General features: G+C 41.4%; 1 protein-coding gene across 2 annotated transcripts in view; it reads right to left on the bottom strand.

The window, feature by feature from the left end:
* The window catches only part of ZNF521 (zinc finger protein 521), a 232,158-nt gene that overhangs the window by 130,959 nt on the left and 73,506 nt on the right, over nucleotides 1-27,693 (bottom strand). For both annotated transcript variants that reach the window (XM_074146354.1, XM_074146355.1), the window contains one exon: nucleotides 3,969-7,321. In XM_074146354.1, the coding sequence (XP_074002455.1) occupies nucleotides 3,969-7,321 (3,353 nt within the window). The remainder of the gene's footprint in view (nucleotides 1-3,968; nucleotides 7,322-27,693) is intronic.

The raw sequence follows: 27,693 nt of genomic DNA, 5'->3' as shown, positions 1-27,693 counted from the left end.
CTCTCCTTTGTCCAGCACTTTTGATACTCGTTGCTATAGTGAGTTTCTAGAAGTCTTTTGGAACATCTAAATAAGCATCTTTATTCCTGCAGTAATTTGGCAGTGTCCTTGCACTGCTCCTTCTCTTCTCAGGACCAGAAAACCCAGTGTCCTTGTATTATTAATAAAGGACTGTCTGCGTTGCCACAGGTAATACAGTATTCACATGAGCTTCACATTCATGGAACAAAGTGAGACATAACTTAAGCTACTTACAGAAGCAATTGCGCTTGATGAGCATATACTCTGGAAGTTACCAACCGGACACCAAACTGAGTGCAGTTGCACATATGAATACACCAGCACAAGATAGGTTTTACCAGTAAACTGTTGGTGTAAGCTGGAGTTCATTCCTTCCTCCCCTGCCAGCTAAGCAATTAACATTATAGCTATTATTGTACAGTTATGCTGGTATGATTCTGCATGGACAGAAGTCATGAAGCTTAAGAAGTGAGGGCACACCTTTGGCTGAGCCAGGAGTTCTCTCATTAGGCACATGACAGCATATTAAGGAGGAACAAGAGAAGCAAGGCCACATAGTTTTTCTTGAACACTGCTTTTCATCTTCCAAGATGAAAAAACGTATTGCAATTAAGCATGGCAACACATTTTTCTGGAAATATCAATCTAATTTTCTGAATACGGAAAATGAAGCAGAGATGTTCAAGTAGATTTGTCCAAGTCAACAAAGCAAATGAGTGACGGGAAGATGACTGATGTCTAGTTCCCAATTCACTATCATACCAGACCTTGTTCTCCACTTTTAGACATCAGCCATCATCACCAAGAAGATTATTATCCTTGCCTAACAGTGTGCTTGCAATGATGCAAGATCTTTACAAGAAATCTACAACCTGAATTCAGCATCTCATTAAGCTCAAAGAATAAATTACAGATTTACCAATTTTGGAGCTCTTCAATTAGCTAGGTATCCACAATCTGCTTAAGTCTGTTTGATAGCTTATGGGTACTAACTAGGTTCAGCACTATGATGGGCTAAATGAGTTCTGATTTGTTCCTTGAGTTATTTTAACTGGTGATGAGCACTGCCCATCATTTCCCATCCCAACTGAAAGGTAAGTTTCAGTGAAGATGATTCAGGTCAGCACCTTTCACTTAGGAAGCAGGTGATAGCTCAGCTGATGACATTATACCATGTTAGGGTAATTGCACCCTATCGCGTTATTGAGTACAGGCTAAAAAAGGAAGTTTTCTAGTTCAACCATGAGAATCTTTGGCAAAGAAGCCAGAAGTGACATTTATTACTGTTATCTTTTATCTTAAAAAGATATTTTCTAGTACTCTTACCATAGTAATCTCTAACTGGGTAACAAAGGGTATCCAGCACTATTAATGGTCTAACAACTAGTCTCCATATTTTTCTTGCCTTAGGAATGAAATGTTCTTTATGTAAAGGTTGAAATCTCAAACCACGTGACTCTCAAAAACTGCAAATGAAACCTTCACTCCTTAATATTACGATTACTTTTTTTGTTGAAAATTTCCCCAAATTAGCATGGTTAAGTAGCCATCTTCAACATCCCATTCAACTCAAGAAGTATCCTTCCAGTGGAGTAGCAAAGCCCCCGACTAATGACAAATTTTAGAAATCTGTTTTGGTTTTACTCTTTGTGTTATATGTTTATGTTTTCATTTCCCTCAGCCTGGACATCCCATCTATAGTGTTAAACATTTGTGTATTGCCACTTTCAATTTTGATTCTCTTTGCTATAATACTTGCACCACTACAATTTGAAACCAGTAATATCTGTTAGAACAATAAATTATCTTTCAGGATTTTACAAACATGCATTTTTGCTTTCCAGAAGTACTAGCGCTCCATCAGGAACTTGATAGCTTTGTGCTTCCCACGAGGAAAGAATCTGAAAGTCTACGTTACTTATGTGGAGATTAGAACTGTAGACACTGAAAAATCAGTTTACATGCTCTGAATGGGGGCAGGGGGCAAACGGTGGTTTGAAAGCAGGCAAGTGCTATTCACAAATCTTGCTGTAGTCTAAAAGGCTTTTTTATCTTAAATAAATACATTTCTAAGAGAAAAATCAAAAGGAGTAAGAAGGGGAACATGATGCCAATCAGAAGAACATGTAAGAACTCTGATTACACCTGATGCAAGTACAAGAAGATTCACTGATGACACTGAAGGTGACTGACCTTATTATCACCACAAAGGACTCCCCAAATCTCTTTTTGTCTAGTTTACAAGCAAGAAAAAGGCAAGTTGGCAACAACTTATCATGGTAACTGTCTTAACACACATGATTAAGATTACGCTTGAGGTAGCAAGAATTGGCTTCCATCATGACTGGGAAGAGAGATTCTATGTAATCACTCAGGGAAAAATGGCAGAAACAGAAACCAGGATGACTCTGGTTCTATCAAAAACATGCAGTTGGTAATCCTGTGGGTTCCATGCAGCAGCAGTACTACAGAACCATCAATGGCCTGAACCTCATCTAATGGGAACCATTCTTTTTCCCTCTTTGTAAAGAAGATTTTCCTTAGACCTGTGGATCTCAGTCTAACAATCTGCTCCTTCCATAAACTCCACACCACATGGCATTCCTCAGGTGTCCCCCCCAACCACCCAACGTGCAAACTTGAGATGTAAAAGTCATGAAACCATAGGGCCCTTCACTGCTGGATGCATCCTGCCTGGTACTCCACCCTCGTTTCCCAGCTCCACTTCCCTCTTCCTGGCACTCCAGACCCTGTGCTGCTGCCTCAGTGGCCTTCTCCCAGCCTATCTCCAGCTATGCTCTTGGTAACTCCGCAAATACTTACCTCTTGGCCCACATATCCTTATGTATCTTCCCTCCTCCCTCTCTGCCTCCCTTCTGCCCTCCAGTTTGCACAACACTGTTGGATGACACACTGAGGGATTTCTTACCCAACAGCTGGGTTCACAAACAGGGGGTGGGTGATGGAAGAGCAGCAGCTCCCTAGCCATACGCATTCACCGCAATGGGTTGCACCATATTCGTACCGCTACAGGCTAAAAGTTTTCTTGAAACAAAAGCTATTATATCTTATCATTTGTTTCTGGTGTTTTTTTAGGCTTCCTGATCCATATGGGGTCATTATGCAAGATACCATGTCTAAAATATTGACTCTAAGTCATTCTATTGATAAAATTTCTGAAGATAAACCAGATTCCCCTCCCTCAGTACACGACCCCCCTTACCTTCCCATATACACGTGTTGTTACTTGGTCACTGGTGACTGAGGAAGCAGATGAGATCTTTCAAGAGTTTGATATCTACTTTCTAAGTTACGTTGCATGAATGGGATTTCAATCATCAGGCAGTAGGTGTTTTAGCAACATCAAAATGTTGTTCATCAGGAATGGAAAGAAAAACACAAGGAATCGCATCCAAAGAACTGATTTCCCAATTTACCTTAGGCTAGCGTTGCACTTCTACTTAATCAAAATATGCTATAAGGGGGGAAAATGAATGTCTACAACGCAATTTGCTAAAAAACCCCTCAATTTGTTGCTCACAAATATTTTTTAAAAATCTACCCCTTATGCCAGCATTTTGGCTCACTGTATTCTATTCCTCTGTCATTAAAGCTCTCTGCCGTAAGCACAACTCCTAGCTGGGGACTCCAACGCATAAGGGAGCTAGGATAAGATTCCAGATCTCAGTTGTGCTGGCATGAAGATAGGTCTCCTCAGTGATACAGAAGACAATATCCTAGGGAGACTGGAATTAGTCCTATTCCGCACAATTCAATCCAAGATGTAAAGCATATCAAGAAGCAAGTAATTACTAGCTAATGGCTAGGGATGGAAATGTAACATGGTTCAGCCTAAGCATTTCATGACAAGTGACAAGACAGCTAAAAAAAAAGGGGAATTTTTCCAAAAGGATGGAAGGTGTCAAGAGCAAAGAAAAAAGGGTTACCTCTTCAGTTTGGGAGGGGCTGATTCTGGGCATTGGCGATACTTGTGGTGTTTTCAGCTGTGTACTGTTGCTGTCTGGAACAAGCTCTCTGTGGATTGACTGAATATGGTTTTGGAGTTCACTTTCTGATTCAAATTTAACATTGCAACTAGAACATCGAGTCTTCAGTCCCCCTGCCTTGCTTTTGTTCTCAATGGAACTCAAGTTCTCATTTTGGCCCATGCCTTGCCTGTTACTGCTTGAAGGGATGTTGACACTTGGACTACCACTTTTACTGAGATTAACACAGCTAGCACACAGACCATATGGCAGACCATTGATGTCAAGTTTCACTAAATCCTGTTTTGAGCGGAATTCCTTCAGGCAAGAAGCACACTTGTACAGTTTCTGGAGATGTTGTGCGCGCCCCGTGGACTGCACGGCAGAACCATTTCCAGTTTTCTGCATGTGGAACGTGCCGTGGATTTTCAGTTCCAGCGTGGAGGTCACTGTCTGCATGCACACCACGCAGCGGAACCCTGTCAAGGAGTTCCTCAAGTCAGGGTGCATTTGGCAATGCTCTAAAAATTCCTCCTCGCTCTGGAGGGGCATCTTGCAAATCCTGCAGTTTCCAGTGTCCAGGCTCTTACTATGTGTAACCTTGTGTTCAGTAAGAGTCAGAAGAGACGGAAACCGCTCGCCACAGATTGGGCACATATAATGTTTCACTGGTCCCAAGTGTGTCTGCATGTGTTCTCGGAGCCCATTTTCAGAGAAGAATGTTCGAGAACACACATTACACTTGTAATTCCCTTTAATGAGCTCAGCCTTTTTCTTCACTATGGCACTTTCTCCAGGTCGAATATTGTGGTCTCGAAGCTGGTGATTTTGCAGGAGAGTCTCCATGGTATAAGCTGCTCCACAAATGTCACAGCCATACATAGGCTCAGATGTGTCCACATCTTCTTCGCTGCCATCGTGGCTGTTATGGGACTCCTGGCTATTTGTCAACAGGGTCTGGAGTTCCACTTCCTCCTTCTGAACCTGCTCAGAGGCTCCATTTGTCCCACAGTTTGGCGTTTTCGTTTCAAAAACACAATGTTTTTCTCTTAAGTGCTTCTCCAGCAAGATGATGGCATGGAAAGCTTTGCTGCAGAACTTGCAGTTGTACTTCTTGCTGTGTGTAGTAATGTGACACTGCAGCTCCACCTCCGTACCGAAGGACTCTCCACAGAAGATGCACTTGTGTACTTTGCCTTGGTTCTCCAGGTGGTTGTGTTTAACATGAAGCTGCAGATCAGTCTCATTGCGGAAATCCCAGTTGCAAGAGGTACATCTGTATACCTTCTTCTCATTGCTGTGCTTCACAGCCAAGTGTAGCTGAATGGAGACTTTAGAGTCAAAAACCTCTTGGCACAAGGTGCAGCGGAAGAACACAAAGGTATGCATGTCCAGTAGGTGTTTCTGCAAGTCATCCACAGAAGTGAACTGCTTGTCACAGCTTTCACAGATGTAGTAGGTTGAGGTGATCATGAAATGAATGGTAACATGCTTCAGCAGAGACTCCTGGTTTGGAAATTCCTTGTTGCACTGAGGGCAGGTCAGTTTTGGCAGGACAGTGTCAAGATGTGTTTTTAAATGAGTCTGAAAACCGTCCAAGGAAGTATACTTAGCACCACACTGATTACAAATATATTCACCTGCAGGACGAGGAGGAGCACCTCCGACTGCCTGCATCATCTTTAAAGAGGTCTGCTCAATGGTTACAGGAGATAAGGGACTCATGGCCCTGGATTTTTTTCCATTGTGGATGTAATTCAGTGCCAAAGGAATGTTCTTATGGTTCTCCTTGATATGCTTGTTCAGTTTAAGAACACTATTAAATATTGGAGAATTTGTACAGTAAGAACAAGAATACACTTCCACCACTGGATCTTTTGGGGTTCCAAGCACAGGGGAACCAAAACGTGAACTGCTAAGATCACAATGGACTTGCCTAATATGCTCTTCCAGAGAAGAATCTGTAAGAAATCCCATGTAGCAATGGGGACAAAAGAATGCGTTACTGTCCTTAGCAGCAGGGTTGGCAAATCCATGAGAACATCGGATGTGTTCCTGAAGGGTGTTGAGGTCATTGAACACTTCAGAGCAGAAGTTGCACTGGTACACCATGGCAGGCATGGTAGAAACAATCAGTGCTGGGTCCGGAGCTTCGTGGACTTGCTTAAGATGTTCGTTCAGATTGTAGAGGGATGGCAATACCTCCAAACAATACTGGCAGATATGGGCTTGTTCAGGTTTATCTAAATGCATAGTTTTCAGGTGTATCTGCAAAACTGCAAGGCTGGAAAATAACTGTTTGTTGCAATAAATGCAGCTATAGGTAACTTTTGCCTGTTTACTCGAAGGACCAGTGATATCTGGCACTTGCTGAGCTGCCCGCTTCCTTCCACGACCTTTTGGTATAGGGGGAGCCGTTTCCACCATTGTTGAGCTATCCACAGAGAGATTCGAATCTGGAGTGGTGCTAGAGACTGAGGTGTAGCCCACAGTTACCAAAGATGGGCTGTTGCTGTGGTTGCACGACTCTGGTTGCTGGTGACTGTCCATGTGGCTGTAAAGCTCCTCCACAGTATGAAAGTTCTCAGAACAAATGCTGCATGAATTCTTCTTCTCACCATTATGAGCCTGCTCCATGTGATTCACCAGAGACGTTTCCTCTACAAAGAGTTCATGACAGTAAACACACTGAAGAGCAGATCGGTCTTCGTTAGGGGAACACTCGGGGTGACATTCTGCAATGTGCTTCTGAAGATCTTCAGGAAAATCAAAGCCTTCTTCGCACTGACTGCATTTCTGAGTGTCTTTCATTTTCCAGTCCTCCATCCGGGAAGCAGACTGAGAGCCATCTTTGTTCCTCTCGTGAACCTGCATGTGACCATGCAGCGAACTAGATGACAGGAATCCACGTCTACAAATGGCACACTTATATGGCTTGTTGGACGTATGAGTCTTTAAGTGAATTTTAAGATGATCACTCCTAGAGAACGCTGCATCACACTCACTGCAGTGATACTTCTTGTCTCCAGTATGAAGCTTTATGTGGCGGTCCCTGCTCCGTTTGTGTTTGAAGAGACGACTGCAATACGTGCATTTGAAAGGGAGCTTGTCGCTGTGACTTTGCTCGTGGTGCTTTAAGTAGCTGAGGCGGCTGAACGATTTGTCACAAAACTGGCATGGATAGGGCAACCCTGGGCCTCCTTCCTCTTCACCAAAATCACAACCTTCTCCATGGCTCGGGGAAGTCTGGTCCTTGCTAGAAGGCGATGATGCTGGCCATGAGCAAGTGGGGTCATCCTCAACATCCACTCCATCTGAAACGAGAAAGACACATGCCCACAAGCTTAATCCCTACAGTTCAAAGGAGACACCAAATGCATATGAACGATGCAGATCTGTTACTCCTAAATATCGAAAACATTGAATTCAGACTAGGATATTTCTTACACCTGTATCCAACAGCTTCAAGACCACACTTATTTTTATCAGACTGTAAAACATTAAAAGTTATTAAATCGTTCTGTGCCTATATTACCTTTTTATTGCTTTTTTATCATTCTTTCTCAGTTGCAGGATATGTATTATACATTGACAACTTTATTAAAATGCAGATTTTAATATATTTAATGTTTCTTTTGTATCCACTGTAAAATGATTTGCAAATTATGTGAGCATCTGAAGAGTCAAAGAAAAGGAAAAAATATTACAGGAATGATTTAAAATTAATACAGTCAACCTACATGCCTAATCTTTAATGAAAAGGTTCCCCCTGCTTTGCCACAGTTTTTTTTTTCCCCTTAAAGTTGAATCTGAACACAGGCTATTACTGAGAGAGATTGGGTGTTATTCTAAACAATAATAGGAAAAATTACAGGGGAGGAACAGGACAACAGTATAAACAGTGATGTTTTCTCTAATAAAGTGCAAGCAGATTTCTCCAATAATGATACAATTCAGTTACTGAAAGCTGGCAGCTGGATCATTAAATGTTCAAAACAAACTAACAAACCAACAGCCAGGATCAAGGAAAACGAGACAGTTTTGAAAGGGTCAGTTGTGAACACCATTTCTTTTTCCTTTTTAAGTTCAAGAGGTTGCCCACCATTTCTTCCTTTTTGCAAAGGCCTCAGCCAGCTGAACTTCCTCAGCCCAGCAGAACCTGCACTGGGAGGTGATCGCAGACAAAGCAACTTGTAAAAAACTGGAAACAGGAAAAATGATAAACGCTTATGGTAAAAGCTGAAAGATTTACGAGTAACAAGGAAAAGACAAAACAGAAACGCTAGCCAGATAATTAACTGAACTAGCTGTCCATGATACTACCTCATCTCTAGACAGGGCAAGTTGTAATTATTTTTTTCAACAGATGTGCTGTACCATTTCTGTACCTTTTGTTTTAAATGTAGAGTACAACACTACAATGATTAGACTTATCTTAACCTAAAACTTCTTCAAAAATATTAAAAGAATGCTTGAAAGACCACTCCACATGAAATAATCCTTCTATTCCTTTCCAGGGGAAATGCTTGGGTTTTTTTTCCCTTTTCAAATTAAAATTGACTACAGTAATAGTACAGAAAAAGATAGTATAAACCTCTTCAAAAATATCTTTATTAAGGTATTCTTGCAAAGCAGTAAGTTTCCTAACATCTTCAGCCTTGTCTCAAGAAATTTACTACACCAACATGAAAGTTAGAGCTGGCCTATATTATGTAAACAAATTCCAAGCCTGCCTTCTTTAAGGTAACAAGATTTTACTAGATTATCAACCTCTTGCTTATCCACAGGAAACAGATGAGGATTCATTCCTTTCCTGCATCTAGAAACTGATGACAACGCCATCTCCCTATCAATGCCAGATGGCAACCATCTAACTCTGAGAAAACAACCAAACACCATTGCTGGATGCCTGCCCATTGACACAATGCTTTTCAGGATAAGTTGGAAACCGCACGGCTTTTTATCCTCTTGTTTACGTCTTGAAGAGGAGGGTTTCACAAATTACACACACGCAAATATATAGCTGTACTTACCTACCTATGAATCTGCACTAATGGGATATATTTAAATCACAAAACCAAACCCTAGCCCAAGTACCATGGCTTTGAACTGAAAACAAAGGTGTTTGGTTTTTCAAGATAAAATTTGAAAAATAAAAATCCTCCCTTCCAGCAAAAGTACTATCATCTGCTAAAACGCTTCCCAATGTACTGAGGCAAAGTTACTCATTGTCGTACACACTAAATAATACCAGCCAGGTGAGTTTTTAAGTTGGTACATTAATGACTGCAATATTCACGGGAGACTTTTAATGTAAATCTGTGTATTGCCTTTTCAAATTGCTGGGTTTGACTCTAAAACTGGAAATGATCAAACCAGTGGGCCGACTATTTACAGAAAAAGACGTTAATTTTTTCTACATTTTTAAATTTTATTTCAAATGAATATTTTCAGCCACATCTTTTAAGTGGCAAAACCTTTGTCCTTTAAAAATCAAATATATTTCTGACATATAACCACTGCCGGCAGATAAACAGGAATTTATGTCAAGCAACTGAGCGAAGAAAAATAGTCTGTGACTGCTTAGGCAACATATTTTGTAACCAAATTTAGTATTAAAATGTATATCCTATGCAGAAATGATATATTATTGTATAAATGTTTAGAGGAATACATAGTAAGTGTTATAAATAGTGTACCATCACTGACACAGTAGTAAATCACTTCCTTTTTGTGGCCACAGCCTGCCTGGTTTTACCTATTATACAGCTATTCCCCCTGGCTGGTGGATCTCGGCGGGCTGTCGGGCTGGCAGCAGGGTCAGGATCAAGCGCCGAGCGTGACCATGGCATAAGCAATGGCAGCCCCTGTCCCCCCATCCAATTCTCCCTGTTTGCTTGGGGATCTCTCCTCAGCTTTTATACAAGGGAAGGAAAGCGGAGGGGGAATAGTGGTAACTGCAGCACAGAGTTCTTACTTGCCAACCAGCAAATATAAATGTTTCTGTGTGTCACTTTGCTGTTGGGTTTTTTAATCTGAGCCCATAGTAATTCTGCAGAGTAATTCTCTTTGTGCAAAAAGGAGAAGAGCAAAGCACTTACAAGTCCAACTTGCGTCCTTTTAACTTCAAATGTGAAAATCCCTCAACCTCTCAGAGCTACAGAAGAACCAGGCAGGGGGAATTCCGCACGGCACACGGTGGAGGACAACAGGATTTTCCTGAGTACGAGGCTAACAATGCGGCCAACACGTCTCCCTGGCTTCCCCCCGCAGCGTGGTGGGGCGGGGGAGAGCTGCTGTGGAAGGGGCACCGGTGGCCATACACCACGCTCCGGAAGGAGGGCTCCTGGGCTGCACTCATACAAAGGGTTCCCAAAGCCCGGCCCATCGGCCGTCAGTGACCTGCAAAAGGACTTTCGAAACCTTCCTTCTGCGACAAGGGAAATGTTTCGCTGCAGTGACTTTCGCTGTGCAGACTCCAACCTGAACACCGGGAACAGCCAAGACCAGGCTGGATGGGGCTTTGAGTAACCTGGTCTAGTGGGAGGTGTCCCTGCTCATGGCAGCGGGGTTGGAACTCAATGATCTTTATGGTCCCTTCCAACCCAAACCATTCTATGAACACTTTATGCGCCCGGTGAGCTTAGGAGCTGTCTAGGAATGGATCCGGTGACAGCACTCAAGAAGGAAGCCTGGACTGAGGGTAACTACTGCTACAGCAGGATGTGAGCAATGGCACTGCCTGTCCTGCCATCTCCCCACCCTTCCCCACAAAAAATGCTGCCCCATAAAATTAACGTGCAACCATGAAGAGCATCTCTTTCAAAATGGCAGTGACCCGTGGCTTGCTAGCCCCTGCTGAGGCTACTCCATGTTAGGTGAGCAGACCCGGGCACTCAAAGCTGTGGTGAAGTAGCTAAACGGAAGGTCCCGCAGCGAACCAGCAGGCTCGGGATGCGCATTCCACTCCCGCTTTCCCAGGGCCACTTCCCACAGCACCAGCTCTGGAATGGGGGTGAAGTTTGATCTGCTGTCGGGGTAAAGGACTTCAAACCCCGTTTTGATGATCCCTCTCCTAGAAAATACAGTTTGCTGCTACTCTGCATACAGCATGTGTATATAAATCTGCAGACACCTACCCACCAAGCTATGTCAACATTACAAATTCTGATTTTTAATGTTATAACAAGCTGTCTTAAAATACTCTGGACCAAATTCAGATGCACACATACAAGTCCCCAGGAGTGGTACACATCCGAGGGCAGAGGAGGGCTCCAGGTATTCGACAGAGTGTTTATGGAGTTTTAAAATATATTTTCTGTATCGACTTTTTTTTTTTTTTCTTCCTTCGGCACTCACTAAGTGCTACTTACTGTAAATGCCTTTTTTGTGTTATGGCAAGTATTCTGAGTTTCAATGTGATGCACTTAACATGTCCATGTAAATTTTTAATTTTTGGAACCAGTCACTTCACACTCGCTGACTCTAAGAAAGCTCTAGCACTCACAACCAAAAAACTTTGCTGGAAATCGGCTACAAGGCCTAAAAGTCTATTTAAAGATGCAAATGTGTGTGAATAGTTAGTGCAGATGTTTTTCTACACCAACTGTACTTGCTGAGTTTCACCATTTCCATAAAGCACATTAAAACAAGTGTGTGAACACTCTGAGATGAAAGTACCAAGCACTCCTGAGACTTCCAGTGGAAAGTAGAGCTGCCTGACTTTTCTCCAAGCAGACAGGAATGCCCATGATTCAGCAGCCTGAGTAAATAAAAGAGGTCCTTATTTCCTAATTTTGCTGGCTGGCCACACTGCAGCAGTCTCTGTGCTGCTGCCAAAGGGGATGCAAAACTGGAACTACACCCAGCAGCTGAAGGACTGTCTTTGTTAGTCAGCCAGGCCTTCCTGACCATCTTCTGGCAAAAAAACTACCGTATCCTGCAAGGAAGACCTCCATCTCGGGCTTGATAGTTCTCTAGTCTGTCTAATAGGACGAAACAACAGATTTTGCCTGGTCTGTGTTGGAGGAGGACAGCTGGAAACTCAGTTAGTAGCAGAGTAACACCTGTTCAGTCATATTTATGGGGGAAAGTGCTCACTAACAGAAAAGTGAAGTAATACCAGAAGGAGTTATCCCACGAAAGGGGAGGGAGGAAGGGGGAAGCATCAGAGCACAAAAGCACCTCTGTGAAGTTCGCAGCCAGCCACTCATGTGCCAACCCCAGAAGTCGTGAGGTCTTAAAAGTGATCTTATCCCTTGTGCTGCTGACTGAATTAACAGTACCACCTCAGAAAAACGTTTCTTAGTCACCAGGAAGGTTTATGACATATGCATGCTTTGGCTGGAATATGCTTCAGGGCACTTGCTTTATCATGCCTTCTTTTTCTGTATGATTTAAACATGTTTTTGCTGCCACTAGACAAATGGCTACGTTCCTAAAGCAAATGTCAGCAAACCTTTATGTGCCGTAATACATAAGGTTTCTCTGATAGAACAGAGTTTACAAATATGAACAAATGAATATTTTTAATATCCTGTAAGCAGCAGTTTTCTATTTTCCCCATTTTGCTGCTCAAGTATCTGGGGCACAGGCAAGCAGGAGCGGTTTGCCTCAGGTTACAAATGTAATCTGTGCAAAGGAGGAAACAGAACCCGTCTCTCCCAGGTCTGAGCCATCCCTGCAAGGAAAATCCTTTCTCCCTCCGAAACACAGAGCTGGCAAAATGCTTAAGCTGCTGGACCCGACCAAAGACAAAACCCAGCAGTTTAGCTGGACAGGCACCCCCTGGCTCCAGGTCCTGCTGATATTTCTCACTGCTTTGCCCCCTTAATGGTAACATCAGACTGGTCATACAAATATCCCCCAGTACCCCACATGAAGTACTAAATAGCAAGGTTTCTTTAACAGGTACAAAATTTATAACAGGTTACATAGGACAGGAATAGATACTAAAGATGACAAATCAAGTATACGAGGCAGCAGCACATAAACACATCTACGGCCCACTGCCACAGGCATATGGGTTATGAATGCACATGTATGCATTGAATTGTTGCACAGTTATTATTTGTTGTCCCATCACCAGCCAAAGACCTGTTCATATACCACTGCGTACACATACGTGCTCATATACACGTATCGAAAGGAATGGACAACACATACAAACGTAGAGCTTTGCTAATTTACCAGATGGCATGCTACAAGAGAGAGTTTGAACTGTAAGAAAGGAAGAACTAAATAGCAGGTAGGTAGGTCAGTTAACAGGATGTATGATGGAGCTCCACAGTTTTAAATCCTTGCATTTTTGTGCAGGTAATTGAGTGGAGTGGTTATTATATATCGTATAGTTTACTTGTAATGGCCGTTTCAGGTTTTAGTGCAGGCCACATTTTATATTATTACTACCACTAATTGTCTGCAGGGCTACCCTGAAAATGAGATAAGGAATCTTAGGGGAATATGCAGGTGTGAATAAATAGTAAATGAAGAGGTTAGATATTGCTGAAATGAAACAATATTGTGCTGTGTGCTGAATAGATCTAAATAACTAGAAGATCAAAGGACAGTGTTTAAGCACTAACATGACTTCAGTTATGGCCTAACATATATGTCATTGAAACAAACTACGGTTTTGAAGTTTTTAATAGAATTAGCAGATGGTGCTAGCCTTTAAAGTCACTTTAAATAAAATACACATTATTACATAATATTCTCTGTTTACTTTCAATAGAAATGTACACAGTTTTGGAAAAGCTGCAACTTTAATATAACCATCTCATTTTTTTCACATCAGTGACCCCACATTAAACTCACTCATTTGTCTCATAACTTATTAAATGGCTTGAAAACTAATACTCTGTAATGGGCATTCAAAAGAGAAATGTGAACTTTAAAAATTATTTATAATTTACAGATGTTTTTAAAATCTATCAATATTTCAAAAGTGCTTTGGGAGCACCAATTAAATGCATTAACAGTTAGATTACTGGGGGAAAAACATACAGGGGTTCCTGACCAACAGAACTGAGACAGCTGGTAGGGAGGTTTCCCCATTTTAAATTTCATAGCCAGAAGAAAGGCAGCTCCTAGAAACAACAAATAAGGCACTTTAATACCTCGCAGGAAAAACCTGCTTGCTTTTATAAAATGCCTTTAATGCCTACATAAGTAGTTAACATTCCTGTATTGCTCTCCTAAGGTAACCTAAGCCTCCAGTTCCATTATGTCTTCTTCAGAAGACATATGACTATTACATATGTGGAGTGGAGCATAAATGTTTTCCTTGATTGTTGCTTAAAGTTCATTTGAACAGACGGAGCCCAATGAATTCCATCTTCTACAGCCAAATTAAAGAAAATGTAAGCAGTTCACATTCTGCTCCACCTTTCAAATCATACACAAAACCCAATTTGCAACTAGAAGAAAACAGAGCTACCCTCTGCTTCTCTGAGGAAGCCGGTATTTTGTGCCTCTCTAGGCAAAGAGAAAGAATAAGTAATTTTCCACAGTCCTCTACATATAACTAATGACAGTCACCATCCTCAAAGCTTATTATACTGCTTTACATAATTGGGAATCGCATGTCACACAATTAATTTACAGGGGTTGTTTAGTTGTGACTATACAAGCACTAAGCGATTCAAATTAGCTCATTTGTCCACTGCTTAAATGTGACAAACACATTTACACTGTATTTCTTCCGCTGTTAAGTTGCTGTTTCTTTTAGTAGTTGTTTTTGTTTGTTTGTACAGTATGAGTCAGAGACCACCAGGCTTGTTCCATCTGAAGCCAGGGTCAGAAAAAAACACGCTGAGAATCAAGATAATGGGAGAGCAAAAAAACCCATTCAAATACTCTAGCAAACTTGCACATAATAATGATCTCCTAAGAATCTGTATATTAACAACCTCATGTACTAAAAGTAGTGATTCAGTCAATCAGGTCTTTGCTAGAAAATAATCATTATAATTTGTTGTGCTGATAACAGTATTTGTACTGGTTATTAAGAACAGCAAATGACTGGGGGATAACAGTTCAGGCTCCTCACTGGACTCCAGTATTTTCCTCTGCATTCTGCTTTCACTGAGTCAGGCTCTCCCCAGGCAACACCATGAATAGGAGCAGAAATCCCCTCCCTCCAGTCTTCCCCCACCCTGCAGCTCCCTTGGAAAGCTGCCGAAGTGTACAGGGGGCTCAGAGACAGCAGCCCCTATCACACAGTCATCAAAGTAACTTTCCAGTGGCATCCCAGTGGTATTAAAATGAGTTGACTGCTGCTTTCTTTCCCAGGTGACAATATAAGGAGTGTGTCTGAAGTCAGACAGCATTGTTTTTTCGCTTTCTTTCCCAAAATCAAATGATCCAGAGGCTCAGACCCTGAGAGCTGAAGGAGACCCTGCTTTACAGCTGCCTTCTAAGTCCCCATTCCCACCCAGCCCAAGACTCCACGAGTAGAAGGGCAGGCTGTCAAAACCTCCCTGGCTGGAGACTCAGACAAAAGACGGAGAACCTGAGCTGGATTTGCAGGCAGAAACCGGTGAGATACCAAGCACCACCATGGGTCCTTATTTGAATATCACCCTTCTTTCAGTTAATCCAGTTTAATCATGAAGGTCTGCAGGGATTGCTGCGCGTGTACCTCACACTCGGCCGCCTTCTCTCTCTTTTTTGTAATCATGAATGCCTGTCCCTCCCACCTGTGCCTACATTTCAACCACCCCAATTCATTGCTTCATTGCCTCTAGACCAGAACAGCGACAGCAAGAGACACTTTGGAGGGGGCTAAACTAGGACAAAGAAAAGAAGGAAGGAAATGTGTGGAGAAGAAAAAAGAAAGGAATATAAGGTGGGGAGAAAGAAGGGAGTAAATAATTGCATCTCAAAAAAACTCAGGCAAAGATATCACAGAATCTTTTATAAGAAATGGAATGTGAAAGGAAATGAAGATCAAGCGAAAGCAATGCAGGCAGTTAACGCTTTCAAAAACATATCAGTGTTATTTTACAATGTGCTAGAATTAAATACAGTAAATAAACACAGAACTGCTTATTTCTTAGAATGACAGAGATGTGGTGGCAGTCTTATTTACACAGGTGAAAACTCCTGGACCTAGATCTGCACAGGGACTTAGGTGTCTCCAGGAGCCTCAGAAGCAAAGAAAGCAGGATTCATGGGGCCCTGGGGGGGACGAGGAAAAGGTCTACAACCTTGCAGCTTGGGCTCTCAGCTGGGAGAGGAGAGTACTGGGCTCTTTATACATTAAAGAGGCACTGGATAAAAACAAAAATAAACCTAAGCACAAGTTCCAGACTGCAAGAACCCCTGGACTAAATGAGTGTCCTTCTCAGTAGGTTAACAGTTTCTTCTCAAATGTGCTCCTACCAGCCCTATGAATAGGGTACTCTTTGCTTCAGTAAGCCCAGCTTCCATGGCAAGAGATCTTTGCACAACAGAAGACCCTCTGATCAGAGGCTTTGAATCCTCTCAGGATGCCAAGGGAAGTGAATCAAGGCCTAGTGCCATTTAATACTCTACCTACCCGGCCCCTGTACAGGGAAGACAGGAACACAGCACTTTCTGCTGAAAGTGCTCACCGTGTCCTGGGCTTAGTAGGATGTTCTCCGTGCAGGAGACTGATCAAAGGCAATGGCTACCCAGATGCTCACACTAAGGCGGTTTCCATAGACTGCCAAACCACAGATACCCGAGAAAGTTTTCACGAGAAAAAGAGGTGCCTACCAAATTGGGGTGAACCCAGAGAGGTAGGTTTTGGACAACCATTTCTATTTATCTTCTTATAGTCCATCTACATCCCATGTTAGGCTCCCTTTTTTCGGATCTGGCTGTTAGTGCAGATGTGCTGCACAGCTGTTAAATGTGATGTCCCCAGCAAAGGTAACCTTGGTTTTTAAACTAAGTCAGTGCTCAGAATGGCAGACAAATGCTTACAGCCATGCTAGCGCAGCACAGGCAACACTGGGGGCAGTGTGTCTCGGGAACCTTTCCACTGTAGTCAAAATGCCATACAAGACAATACAGCCCTTTCTCCCTCACTCTCACTTTCCCCAGGTTACTTGAATGGGAACACATGTGGATATCCATGCCATAGGAGGGGCACAGGTTGGTAGGTATGTGTGGCTTCCACTAACTTACAGGTGGTCTAGCCTGTAAGCAGGACTTAATACATTTCCCAGTTCAGAATGCTCAGAAGACCAAATCCTACTATGAAACTGTCACATGTAAACTGTCATACCTACCTTCTTCCTGTCTTGCAGAACATCAGTTCCTCTATGTGGAATTTTGCAAGGTAAGAGTTGCATTTAAAATATATATGCTTCATTCAGTCCTTTACTGTTAATACAGGTTTATTTGCGTGATTTAATTATAAAAAAGATGGGGAAATTCTTTGCAAAAGGCAACGTTTTCCTTCTCTTCTGTATAATTTCCGTTCTCCAAAGCCTGCTGAACCTCATGATTAACTGTCTGAAATAGAGGCCACTCCAGAAATAAAGAGATCTCTGCTTTTTAAAGCCTATATCTAAAACAACCCTTTGTACCTTCCTCAGTGTAGAATGGCAACCTGGTGTGAAATACAGTAAATTAAGCCTTCTGCTGTCAGAGCTGGAAATAGGAGTAGAGCAGAACAGCGGCTGGATTTGAAATGATTTTTTTTTTTCATTGGCTTCATTTACATCCTGTCTAAGGTCTTCTGAGCAGCTCAAGGTGTCTTATCTCTGGCTACCAGGGGGTATTTTGCAGTCAAAGCAGTTAACGTACTTTCTCTCTCTCTCTCTCTTTTAAGGCCATCTTATCTTATCAGACAGATCTCTTCAGGCTGAGGAGAACCCATACTTATCAGTAGCTGTACACTGTATTGACAGCTCAGTGCTGCTAGGGACAAATGAAAGCTTAGGGTAGAGAAAGATCAGTTAACCTGTTCCACTCTCAGTTTAGACTAATCTTTGGTTTGTCTAACTTCAGGAAACACTGTACGTCTTTTCTCTGTTTCCTTGGACAACAGAGGCACACAATCACATCATCAGTTGCTAAATCTGGTGCACAGGTACAGCCACTGCAATAATCCCCACGGCAGCCTGCTGGTTGGCTCGTAAGCGTGAGCAGTGCTCTGCTGACCTCCGGCAGCTCCTTCTCCAGGTGACCTCAGGGGTGGTAGACTGTTCTGGGAGCATCTGAGAGTTGCTGGGATTGCACAGCAAAGCAAAAACAGAGGGCTGCAGAGACTTGCAATTTGTAAACCAGCCTTCCCCCAGAGCAAGGGGAGGTGCTCACAGTAAGGGCCAGAAAATAAAAGTAATCCCACATATGGTCCGAATGGAAGCCATGAGACTAAATGTGAGCCCAAAGAGCGTCCTGCAAGCCTGGATTCATCTTGGATCAGAAGATAAGGTGAAGAAACAGTTTATGTATACCTGTCCTCCATATCTTACCAGAGTAAATTTTATAGCACGATGTGATTAGTGACTAAGAGCAGTCAGCCCTGCTAACTGGTATGTCCAGGAAATACACAAGCCAGCTTTCTCGCTTACTACCAAAAAAGATACAAATGGCAAGATTCCTCTTGTCCTTTGCCTGATGTCAGGAGCAGTGAACCATGTCTAAAAAGTTACAGCTGCTGCTACTGAAAAATCATTCACCATAATTTCAGGTGAAAAACCATGTAATTGAACATTAAGCCTTGTGCTGGTCCTGCTTTCTACTTTTTTATGTTTATTTTTTCTCTCCCTTCTGTGTCCAAACACTTCATGAGCACTTTTATACTAGTGATAACCCTAGACTTTCCCTGCAGAGAAGGTTCGCTATTAATTGTCCATTATCTTGGTGTGTCAGCACAAAGGAGAGGGGAAGAAATTCTCATCCAAATGGTTTCACCTCCCTCTCTTGAGAGTGATGCCCTTGTCAGGGCATTAAACACATGAAAACCTGCCACTTATCAGAATTGTGTTTGAATCGAACTACTGTCCTTGAAAACAGTAGACACCAGATACCATCAAAATAAGCCACATTGGCAGATCCTGTTCCACTGTGACTCAGGCAACCTTTATAAAGCTTATATACACACTCGTGATTGCATATAATCAGTAACATTATAGCTGTGGCTTAAAATAAGAAAGGCAAGTTCTTTTTCATTTTATAAAACAATAAGCATATTATAAATAGCACTTTCTAGAATGAAGAAAAGTTGGCCAGCATCTATGTTAAGTCTCTAGATACCATGCTAAAATGTAAGATAGTAGTATGTGCAGATTTTTTGAAAAGAGATGGTAGTAGAAAGAAGATACAGATGACATTTTTTATGAAACACTTTGGAAGATTTCAAGTTTAAATAAGCCTGAGGACACATTTGAATGTAAACTCATTGCTGAACCAAATCATAAAATTTTTTAATTACTTCACACAACCAATTCTTAACAAAACATAATTCAAGCCTATTAAAATGCTGAATTTGCTTGCTAGAATGAAACAATATTTCAAAGAGGTCTTTAGTAACTCTATTAACCTGTTCAGAAACAAAAAAAAGAGCTTAAGTTACATCCACAGGAGCAGAGTTCTATCTGTCTTTTTTGAACAATTACTGTCCTCGCTTTTCACAATTTGAAGTCACAAAGAGAAAGAAAAAAAAGAAAAAGAAGTTACGCTTTGCTTTTAACAAGTAAACAAGTGTACAAATTAATTCAGAGAGCTGTAATTTTGAAAATTTTCTATGTTTAATGTGCACTGCAGTTAAACTACTTTTTCTGTACAAATTAATTTACTGCATCAGTGATCGATGTTTATGTTTAGGCAATTTTATTTCTCAGTATGGTAAAATTAGACCTAATAGTTGCAACCTGTTATGTCCAATCTGTCACTGAAATTCAAATTGCCTTTTTCCTATTATTCAAGGAGCAATTTGGAGGAATTAAAGCCATCTAAAACCAGAAGACAAACAATTCTCTGTAAGGACTCAGTAGCCTGTGTCATCAACCAGCTCTAGAAAGCAGGGTGGTCCTTCCTCAGCAGAACCGCTGCTACCTTTGCTCAGGTTCTGAACATTTCCAGCCTGGAGAGCACAAAAGGTACAAGTGTCTGAAGACAGCAGGGCATTGTGGCACTCCTTGAAGGGAATGTAAAGACAGTATATGTTTGGAGGGAGTGGAAGTGTCATTAACAGCTAACAGAAAGACCCTTCTCTGTATTCTATAATGGCTGACGCTCACAAGTTTTCAATTAGCCGTCCATGTATCTACAAAACACAATTTTGTTCTTCATCTGGGAGAAGTTAGTTATTGTCATCTTGTTCTTGTCAGTGAAGCACTCAGCTGCCACCGACAATTATTATTTATTACTTCCAGTACTAAAATATACTGGTCAAACTTTGTTTACTACCTTTTTTTTCTCACTTCAGTGGAATGGTTGTGCTTACACATCAGGTTCTTCCCTCAAATTACCTGAGGCTTCTCGAGGCCTCAAAGACCCTTGCCCCATCTTCCAATGTATCTTACTTGTTTTGATCACATTTAAATGTCTGTATGGTCTTCTGCTCTTAAAAGCCTAACAATAATCCTCCTTACAATTAAGAAACAAATACCCCCTTTCCTCCCAGCTTCACTTTACCCCGCTGCCCCCTTTATCTTTAGCTTTATTTTTTTCTGTGTGTCTACGTGTGGGAAGGAGAGATTCATTTTTCTCACGCACAGAGAATGAATACTTTGCTTTCCGAATACCAGCCTGCATGCAAGTTTTTGCTCTTGTTGGAGAAACAGTGAGATGAGAGATAATGTTGGTTTTGAGGAGATTTTGCATCTTTTCCAGTCATTTTGTTTAACACTCTATCTTTTATCACTTTTAAAATTCCAAGTAGGCTCATTTCTTTGCAAGATTGCTCAGTTCATCAGGCTGATTAACAATTTTGCTACAAGGCTGTACTGATTAATGTGGATTAGTCAAGTGATTAATAATTTTACTGTTTTGCAGGACCAAGCTGCCCTAAACGTCTTGGGTTTTGATGGTATTTTACAACTGGAACTTCCCTAGATGGATGATATGGAACTTCCTGGATTCCCAATGCACAGCAAAGTGGCATGACCTTACCCCTGGGTTCACTCCTCTGTTTTAGTGCCCGTAAACCATCTCCAGATGACAATATTTGACCTAAGACCCTTGGATTTTGTACAGCACTTGGTTCCTACTTCCTCTTCCTCCTAGTTGTTTGTGTCATTCCCCTGGTTGATGTTATCAGACTTTGAATCTCAATGTGAGGTAAAGCACGTCTTTTTGCTGATTCCGATGCAGTTTCTAGAACAAAGACCTGAACTTCTGCTGATCCCTTGGCAGCCAGTGTAACACAAATAACAACATCATCTGCACGGGTTCGGGTATGCATGTAACAGTCAAATCATTTGATGCAGGATGGAAAATAGACATTTATTTCTAGTATTTGATGGTAGAAGCACAGACCATTGTATTCCACGATTACATTTACACGCTTCCTCCTGAAATGGCCAACGAACCAAATCCCTGTTTATCATCTATTGTACAAGATTTCCTGACTCTGCTTGTATTTAGACTTCTGTTTTGCTGATACTGGACTTCATAGTATCGTCAGTCTCCAGAGGAGCGTATAAAAGCACGATCTATTTCTAAGACTGAATAGCAGGCTCTGTGTTAGGTAATGCATTGGCCGGTAGGCTGCACTTTCTTGCTAATTACAGTGGAAGTTTTCTCTTAAAGAAAACATGGCATTGCAAACGGCATGGAATCAGCTTGCTTTCTAATTGGAGCTTGCTTTCTAATTCTCTCAGTACTAAGTTTCCCCGTAAACACACTCTTCTATATTTGGATACTGGATTTAACCCGCTTAGACAAAATAAGACTTGACACAATTATATATTTATTTGATCTTTTCTAAAGCACCAATTGCAAGCCAAGTAGCATAAAGAGCCAAATGCAAAACAGTAAAAGTAGAAAGCAAAATCTAATAGCATGTTACAATATGCTATACACACAGAATTCAAAAGGGACCTGCCAGCCCCAAAAGATTCAATTCCTGACTAGTTAGAGGAAAGAGAAAAACAAAAGGGGAGCAGATGCAAAAACAAAGGTAGGGAGCCCATAAAACAGTCATGGATAGGCCAACTGAAATAAACAGGGCTTGCAGCTTGCCTTAAAGGCAGCCAGCAAGGGGCTCTGGCAGGGAGTTCCACAACGGAGGACAAGAAAGCCTTGCCTTCGGCCCGCGCCTGCCTCAGCCCAGGGAGAGAAAGCCGACTATGGCCAACTGCGAGCCACTGCCAGACAGGGACATGGAGCGCAAGGCTGCTGCCCAAGAACTGGGGGATTAAAATTTGAACAGATACACGAACGGGGCTGTATTTTTTAATATATCAGCTTTCCACCCCAAAGAGCCTCCAGATCAATTTCAAGGGAAACAATTAGGAGCACATTACAGTAGTCTAGCCCAGATGATTGCAGTGTGGTCTCTTTCCAAGATAAATAAGCAAACTGTTCAAATAAGCTGGAAATTCATCACGGGGATGTAGAACTAGGGCCCTTCTTGCTGGGGAAAGAACATTACCATGTTGGTCAATAATACTCCTGACTTGTATCCTGTACTAGCCTGAAAATGTGTCTCTCCACATCCCAGAAAACTTCCTGCTTCTTTATTTCATGCCCATTAAGGCAGCAGCCTCTCAAGGCATATCCTCTAAACGTCTCCCCCGCTTTTCCTCGGTCTTGTATGTGTTGCGTTACAACCAATTCCACTCCTCTAACACGTCTACTGTTGGAGACGTTACACACCCGCAAATATACTGCAGACCTCCTGTAAGCCAGCACAGTTCATAGCAGACCAAAAGAAAATATCATATATTGTAATGTCTCCAGTCAGTTAGTGGAACTGCCACCTCTAACTCCCCTGATATCTCACACCTTACATAAAGGCAGACTAAAAAAGGAGATATAATGGAAGACTTCCTTGTGGAAAAAAGCAAATACTCATCTTGGAATAAGGTATTCTCATTTGGTCCAACCATTTAATTGCTTTAGGCCAGATGCCAGTTTTGGGTGACCTCCTTGGGCCAGGCTCCAGAGTGACAGGACAGGAGCCCTCACCTCCAACACGGACACGGTGTCAGCTTTAGGAGCAAAGACCTGGGGAGTGAAGGGTGCACTAGGAGCATCCTGACCATCAGGAGGAGCCTGTAACAGCTGTTCCTACCGAGCTACAGTCCCAACACAGGGTCACTTCAAAAAATTAGTAATCCAGGCAGAATCATGCTGTGGACTGGATCTAGCTTGCAGGACATTTTTTGGACCACTCTGTATCAACTCCAAAGCAAAAGCTCTTCTCTGGCTTTTTACCGTGGCAGAAAAAAAGCCTGTTTTATGGCTTTTTGTCTCATGGGCATAAACCCAATCAAAACAATCTGAAATGCAATCAAGACAATTAGGTTTTTTATTCCTTCTGATCCTAACATGGCTGCAAAGGAGACCGATAACCTTCCGGTCTGATCTTCATCTTCCTGGCAAAAAGGAATACGAACAACATCAGAGCAAACAATTGCTGACTTTGTACCAATGTGCAGGCAGCCTATACTAACCAGGCAGCCTGTAACAGGAAACATTTCCAGGAATTTTACATGTGTTTTTATTACGGCAGGATCTGTTTTCTCTGTTTTATTCAGTTGTGAGCTTGGATTTTAGAATGCAGTGGTACAATACCATGTCTGCTACTTAAAGAGCAGGACGGCTGAGGAAAAGCTGTACTGTCCCTGAATTTTCTACATAAATACTTGGCTTTTGTTCTTTGGCTCTAATATCTGCTACTTTAGCCCAGGCTTACCATCTCCACATCGGACCACTTTATTTCCACAGAAAACTTCCAGATCTCTGTCATTATTTGACACAAAATTACTGCCTCTTGAAATATCTTAATTTGCCGACTTTCTTCACAAGCTAAAAACTGTGTTCCCCCAAAGAGATGGTTTGCATCACTTCAGATTATCTTATGTGAGGTAAAAAGAATCTGTGACCCTGACTTAGCTTTATCACAAGCTCCTACTCGTATTCTGCAAAGAATTTAACCCTACGTGATCATTTTCATAAGCTCAACTATGTTCCTTCCTTTCCCCACATATTTAATTGCAAAAAAGCTAATATTCTGTGTGTGGCAGTCATGATGTACTGGGGATGTGCTGAACACACTGAGGAAACTTCTAGCAAGTCATTTACGTCAAAGAAATATTAGTAGACATATCCAATAGATACAGAGGAGGACTAGCAGAAAAAGAATTGGCCAACCTTTTGAACACTAGGCTGTTTCATTTGACTTATGTTACCAAAATACTGTAATATACTAAAATCTACAGTCTCAGAATAAAATCCTGGCCCCGCTGAAGCCAATGGAATTTTGCTATTAACTTTAATGGGACCAGTATTTTAGCTTTGGTCTGGATCTGGTTAGATGTAGGATTTAAGAAAATGAAACTTATTGCCTGGGAGTCCAGTGGTAATATTCAAAACGAATGAGCTATATTACTTGGGTTCATGAGGAAAATACAAAACGAAAATTATGGTAACTTTTCAAGGTTTATTAACTCAAGTCCCATAGCCTCAGGGGGCTATCTCCATCTGCCCTATTTATATGCTACCATGACAGTTCCTCCTCTTCAGTAAGTTGTTAAAAAAGTCGTTGTATCACAGGAATTTTTTAACTTGCCACAGATAAGTATTTTCAGCAAAAGCCCACTGTGATTTTTTTTTATACTAATTAACTATGAATTTTTTTTAACCAAAAGTGAATACCTAACCACTAACTTGCATATACGAAATGCATTTTGAAGTGACTCTTTGGAAAGCTAACATATACATGAAAAATAATGTGTAAGTGTATTTTATATACATAAAAATAAATAAAGGCACAGTCAAAAAGAAAGCTTTCCCTTCTTTCGCAAATTTCCTCAAAGACCCTGAGATGTAAATTTCGTCTTTAACTGATTACAGATAAAAAATAAACAAATGGGTATTTCTCAAGTCACTCTTCTAGAAAAGCCTGCAAGGTTAACTGAGCCTGAGCTCCAGAAGTGAGAACTCCTCATGGGGACCGCTCTGCTCCCGGCTCCATCCCTGATAGCTGGCTGGCTGGCTGGAGGCATCTCACAGGGTACGACTGTAGCCCTACTGCATTGAGGAGGTGGTCTCTCAGCTGGCCCAGCAGTATGATAGCAGAAATACAGATGTTAAAACAACATTTTTGATGACACTAATGGTCAAACTGTGCCTCTCCCGAAATTCAACTGAAACAGGCTCTACAGTGGCTCACAATATAGTCGGAGGTCAAGTCTCAGCGTGTTCAGGTGTAGTTAGAGCAATGACTTAAACTGCACTTAATGGCCCTGTCGCAGGTCCAAGAACTACTTGCAGATGGTCCATAAAGAGCTGCTTGATCATATGGCATGGCTCCCCACTTCCAGATGTAACTGTCTTGAAGGCTAACCAACATACATTGTTTTGCTAATCCTACATTTCCTTATTAAGAGTTGCCACAAATATTTATGGGGTCATGAAAGGGAGATAGATGGCTTTCAAAATGATCAGAATGATTCCTGTGTACTCTCCACTTTATAAACTTAGTGAAGTTCTGCTTTATAGCCAACTCTGGAAAACTTTCAGATGTGTCTCTATGGTTCTTCTCATCTTTTCACCATCACCCTACACTTTGACTAAACTCACAGTGCCAAGAGGATCAAATTGCTTTGGTCAACTGTTCAACACTAAATATTGAAAACTTCCTGTACTCCCAATCACTTTGGCAAGAATTAACTTGCCCTTTTCTACTGAAAGAAGTGCTGATCTACTCACTGAGTCATATTATCAACATTTTTTTTGGAGTGAGACATTCAATTGTTCAGAATTTGCCCTCTTATGGATTATTAACAATGCATGTTACTTCCTGAAATTAATCCACTAATGTTTTGTTTGCTGGCCCTCCCAATCAATTTCTAACTGGGAACCAATTTGTCTGAAACTCTGCTGACAACAGTTCTATTTTCTCCACCAAATTATGTACTTGCATAGTTAAGTGCTCCATTTAAAAAACAAACAAACAAACAAAAACCCCAAAAAACCAACCCCAAAACCTTACTGGCTTTCAGTAAGGCTCTCAGTCATGACACTCACTTGATGTGTTTTGTGGCAGTTTCTCTTTCAAAGGCTTTACAAAGTTTTTGCCCAATTTAGTTGGATGTTTTAAGCCTTCCTAAATTTAAGAGGCAAGATCATTCCTATGAAAGATGTGTCTCTGACAGGCATTCTGCTTCTCTATTGAAGATTTTGCTTCCACATTTTGGAGAGATATGGACTAATTCTTGATGTTACCTTTCATCAGTCATATCAGTGTAAATTCGTCAACTTCAAATACTTTTGTCAGACACCAGTGTGAGACCTGTGAGATCAGATTAGGCACACAAAGATGGCTTTTCATTTTTACAGAGCTGTCTGAAAAGCTCCCAGTTCTTCAAGATGTGTGGTTCTTGCAAAAATGGCTGCTGAACCCTTCAGACTGAAACATTTTATCAATATGTATATTTTTAACCACTATAATAATAAATATTATCAACATCAGTGGCAACAAGGACTAGACAATGACTTTGTATAGGTTTGGCTCTTCTCTCCCAATTTCCATTTACAACTGCCAAACTGCCCGCTCTGTTTCTTATGTAAAATTGCAGATGTCTTCTTATTAATCAAGAGCCTAATACACTCCAGATGAATAAACAACTTCAGCACTGCAGCACGTACCTCACTTCTTAAACCCAGGATTTATTGGAGCGGCTTGTTCCAAGATCTCTTAACTTAAAAAAGATGGTTTATTGTTCCTCGCTTCTACAGCAGGGGCCTAATAAATGCGTTGAAACTATGTCTTTGTCCCTTTGCAACACAGTGTTCACAGAGATTTCCAACCCTACAGAGTAACGTTATCCAAATCCTTTGAAACCCTAAGTAGTTGCTCAAACTCAATCAGCCAAGTACAGAAAGCTTCAGAGGGAATCGAGAGCCAGGAGATAGATACCTTAGTGATGAGGGGGCTGCAGTGGTGGGCACCCCCCAGCCCTCTCCAAAACGCTACAGCACATTCAGGGACAGTCACTACAGCCCGAGGTGCCACCTCAGAGCATAGGGATCCAACTTCTTATTTCAAATGCCCATTGGTAAGGATGAGAATATATAGCTCCCAATATTTTCTTCCCATTAAAAAATAAAAATAAAAATGCAAGTTTAAGGGAACTCATGTAGCTGTGTATCAATTCACTGATATTATATAATGTTTCCTGTATTTCGCTGCAGATTTAGTCTGTAACCCAGCTAATCAAAATGGGTTTAAATATTTCTATTTAAAATTAAAATCTTCCACAGCCTAAACTGTTCTGTGCACTTTAATTTACATTTGCTAAATTGGAGAAAAACAGATCCTTTCTTTGTAATCATGTAGAAACAGGAAAAGGAAATAATGATTAGGGTTTTAAAGCATATATTAACTCATGGATTGCTAATTTTTTAATTATTGTTTCAAAATATTGGCACCCTCCTTAGAACTTCCAGATTACTAATGTGCTTGCTAATATTGGACTGCTAAGGGTGGTTCTATTAATAAGATGCATGTATATAGAAAGCTGGAAAAAAATAA

Source organism: Numenius arquata, chromosome 4 (assembly GCF_964106895.1).
Source record: "Numenius arquata chromosome 4, bNumArq3.hap1.1, whole genome shotgun sequence".
NCBI classification, from domain to species: Eukaryota; Metazoa; Chordata; class Aves; order Charadriiformes; family Scolopacidae; genus Numenius; species Numenius arquata.
Note: the sequence above shows the minus strand (reverse complement) of the source record. Positions and strands in the feature narration are given on the sequence as shown.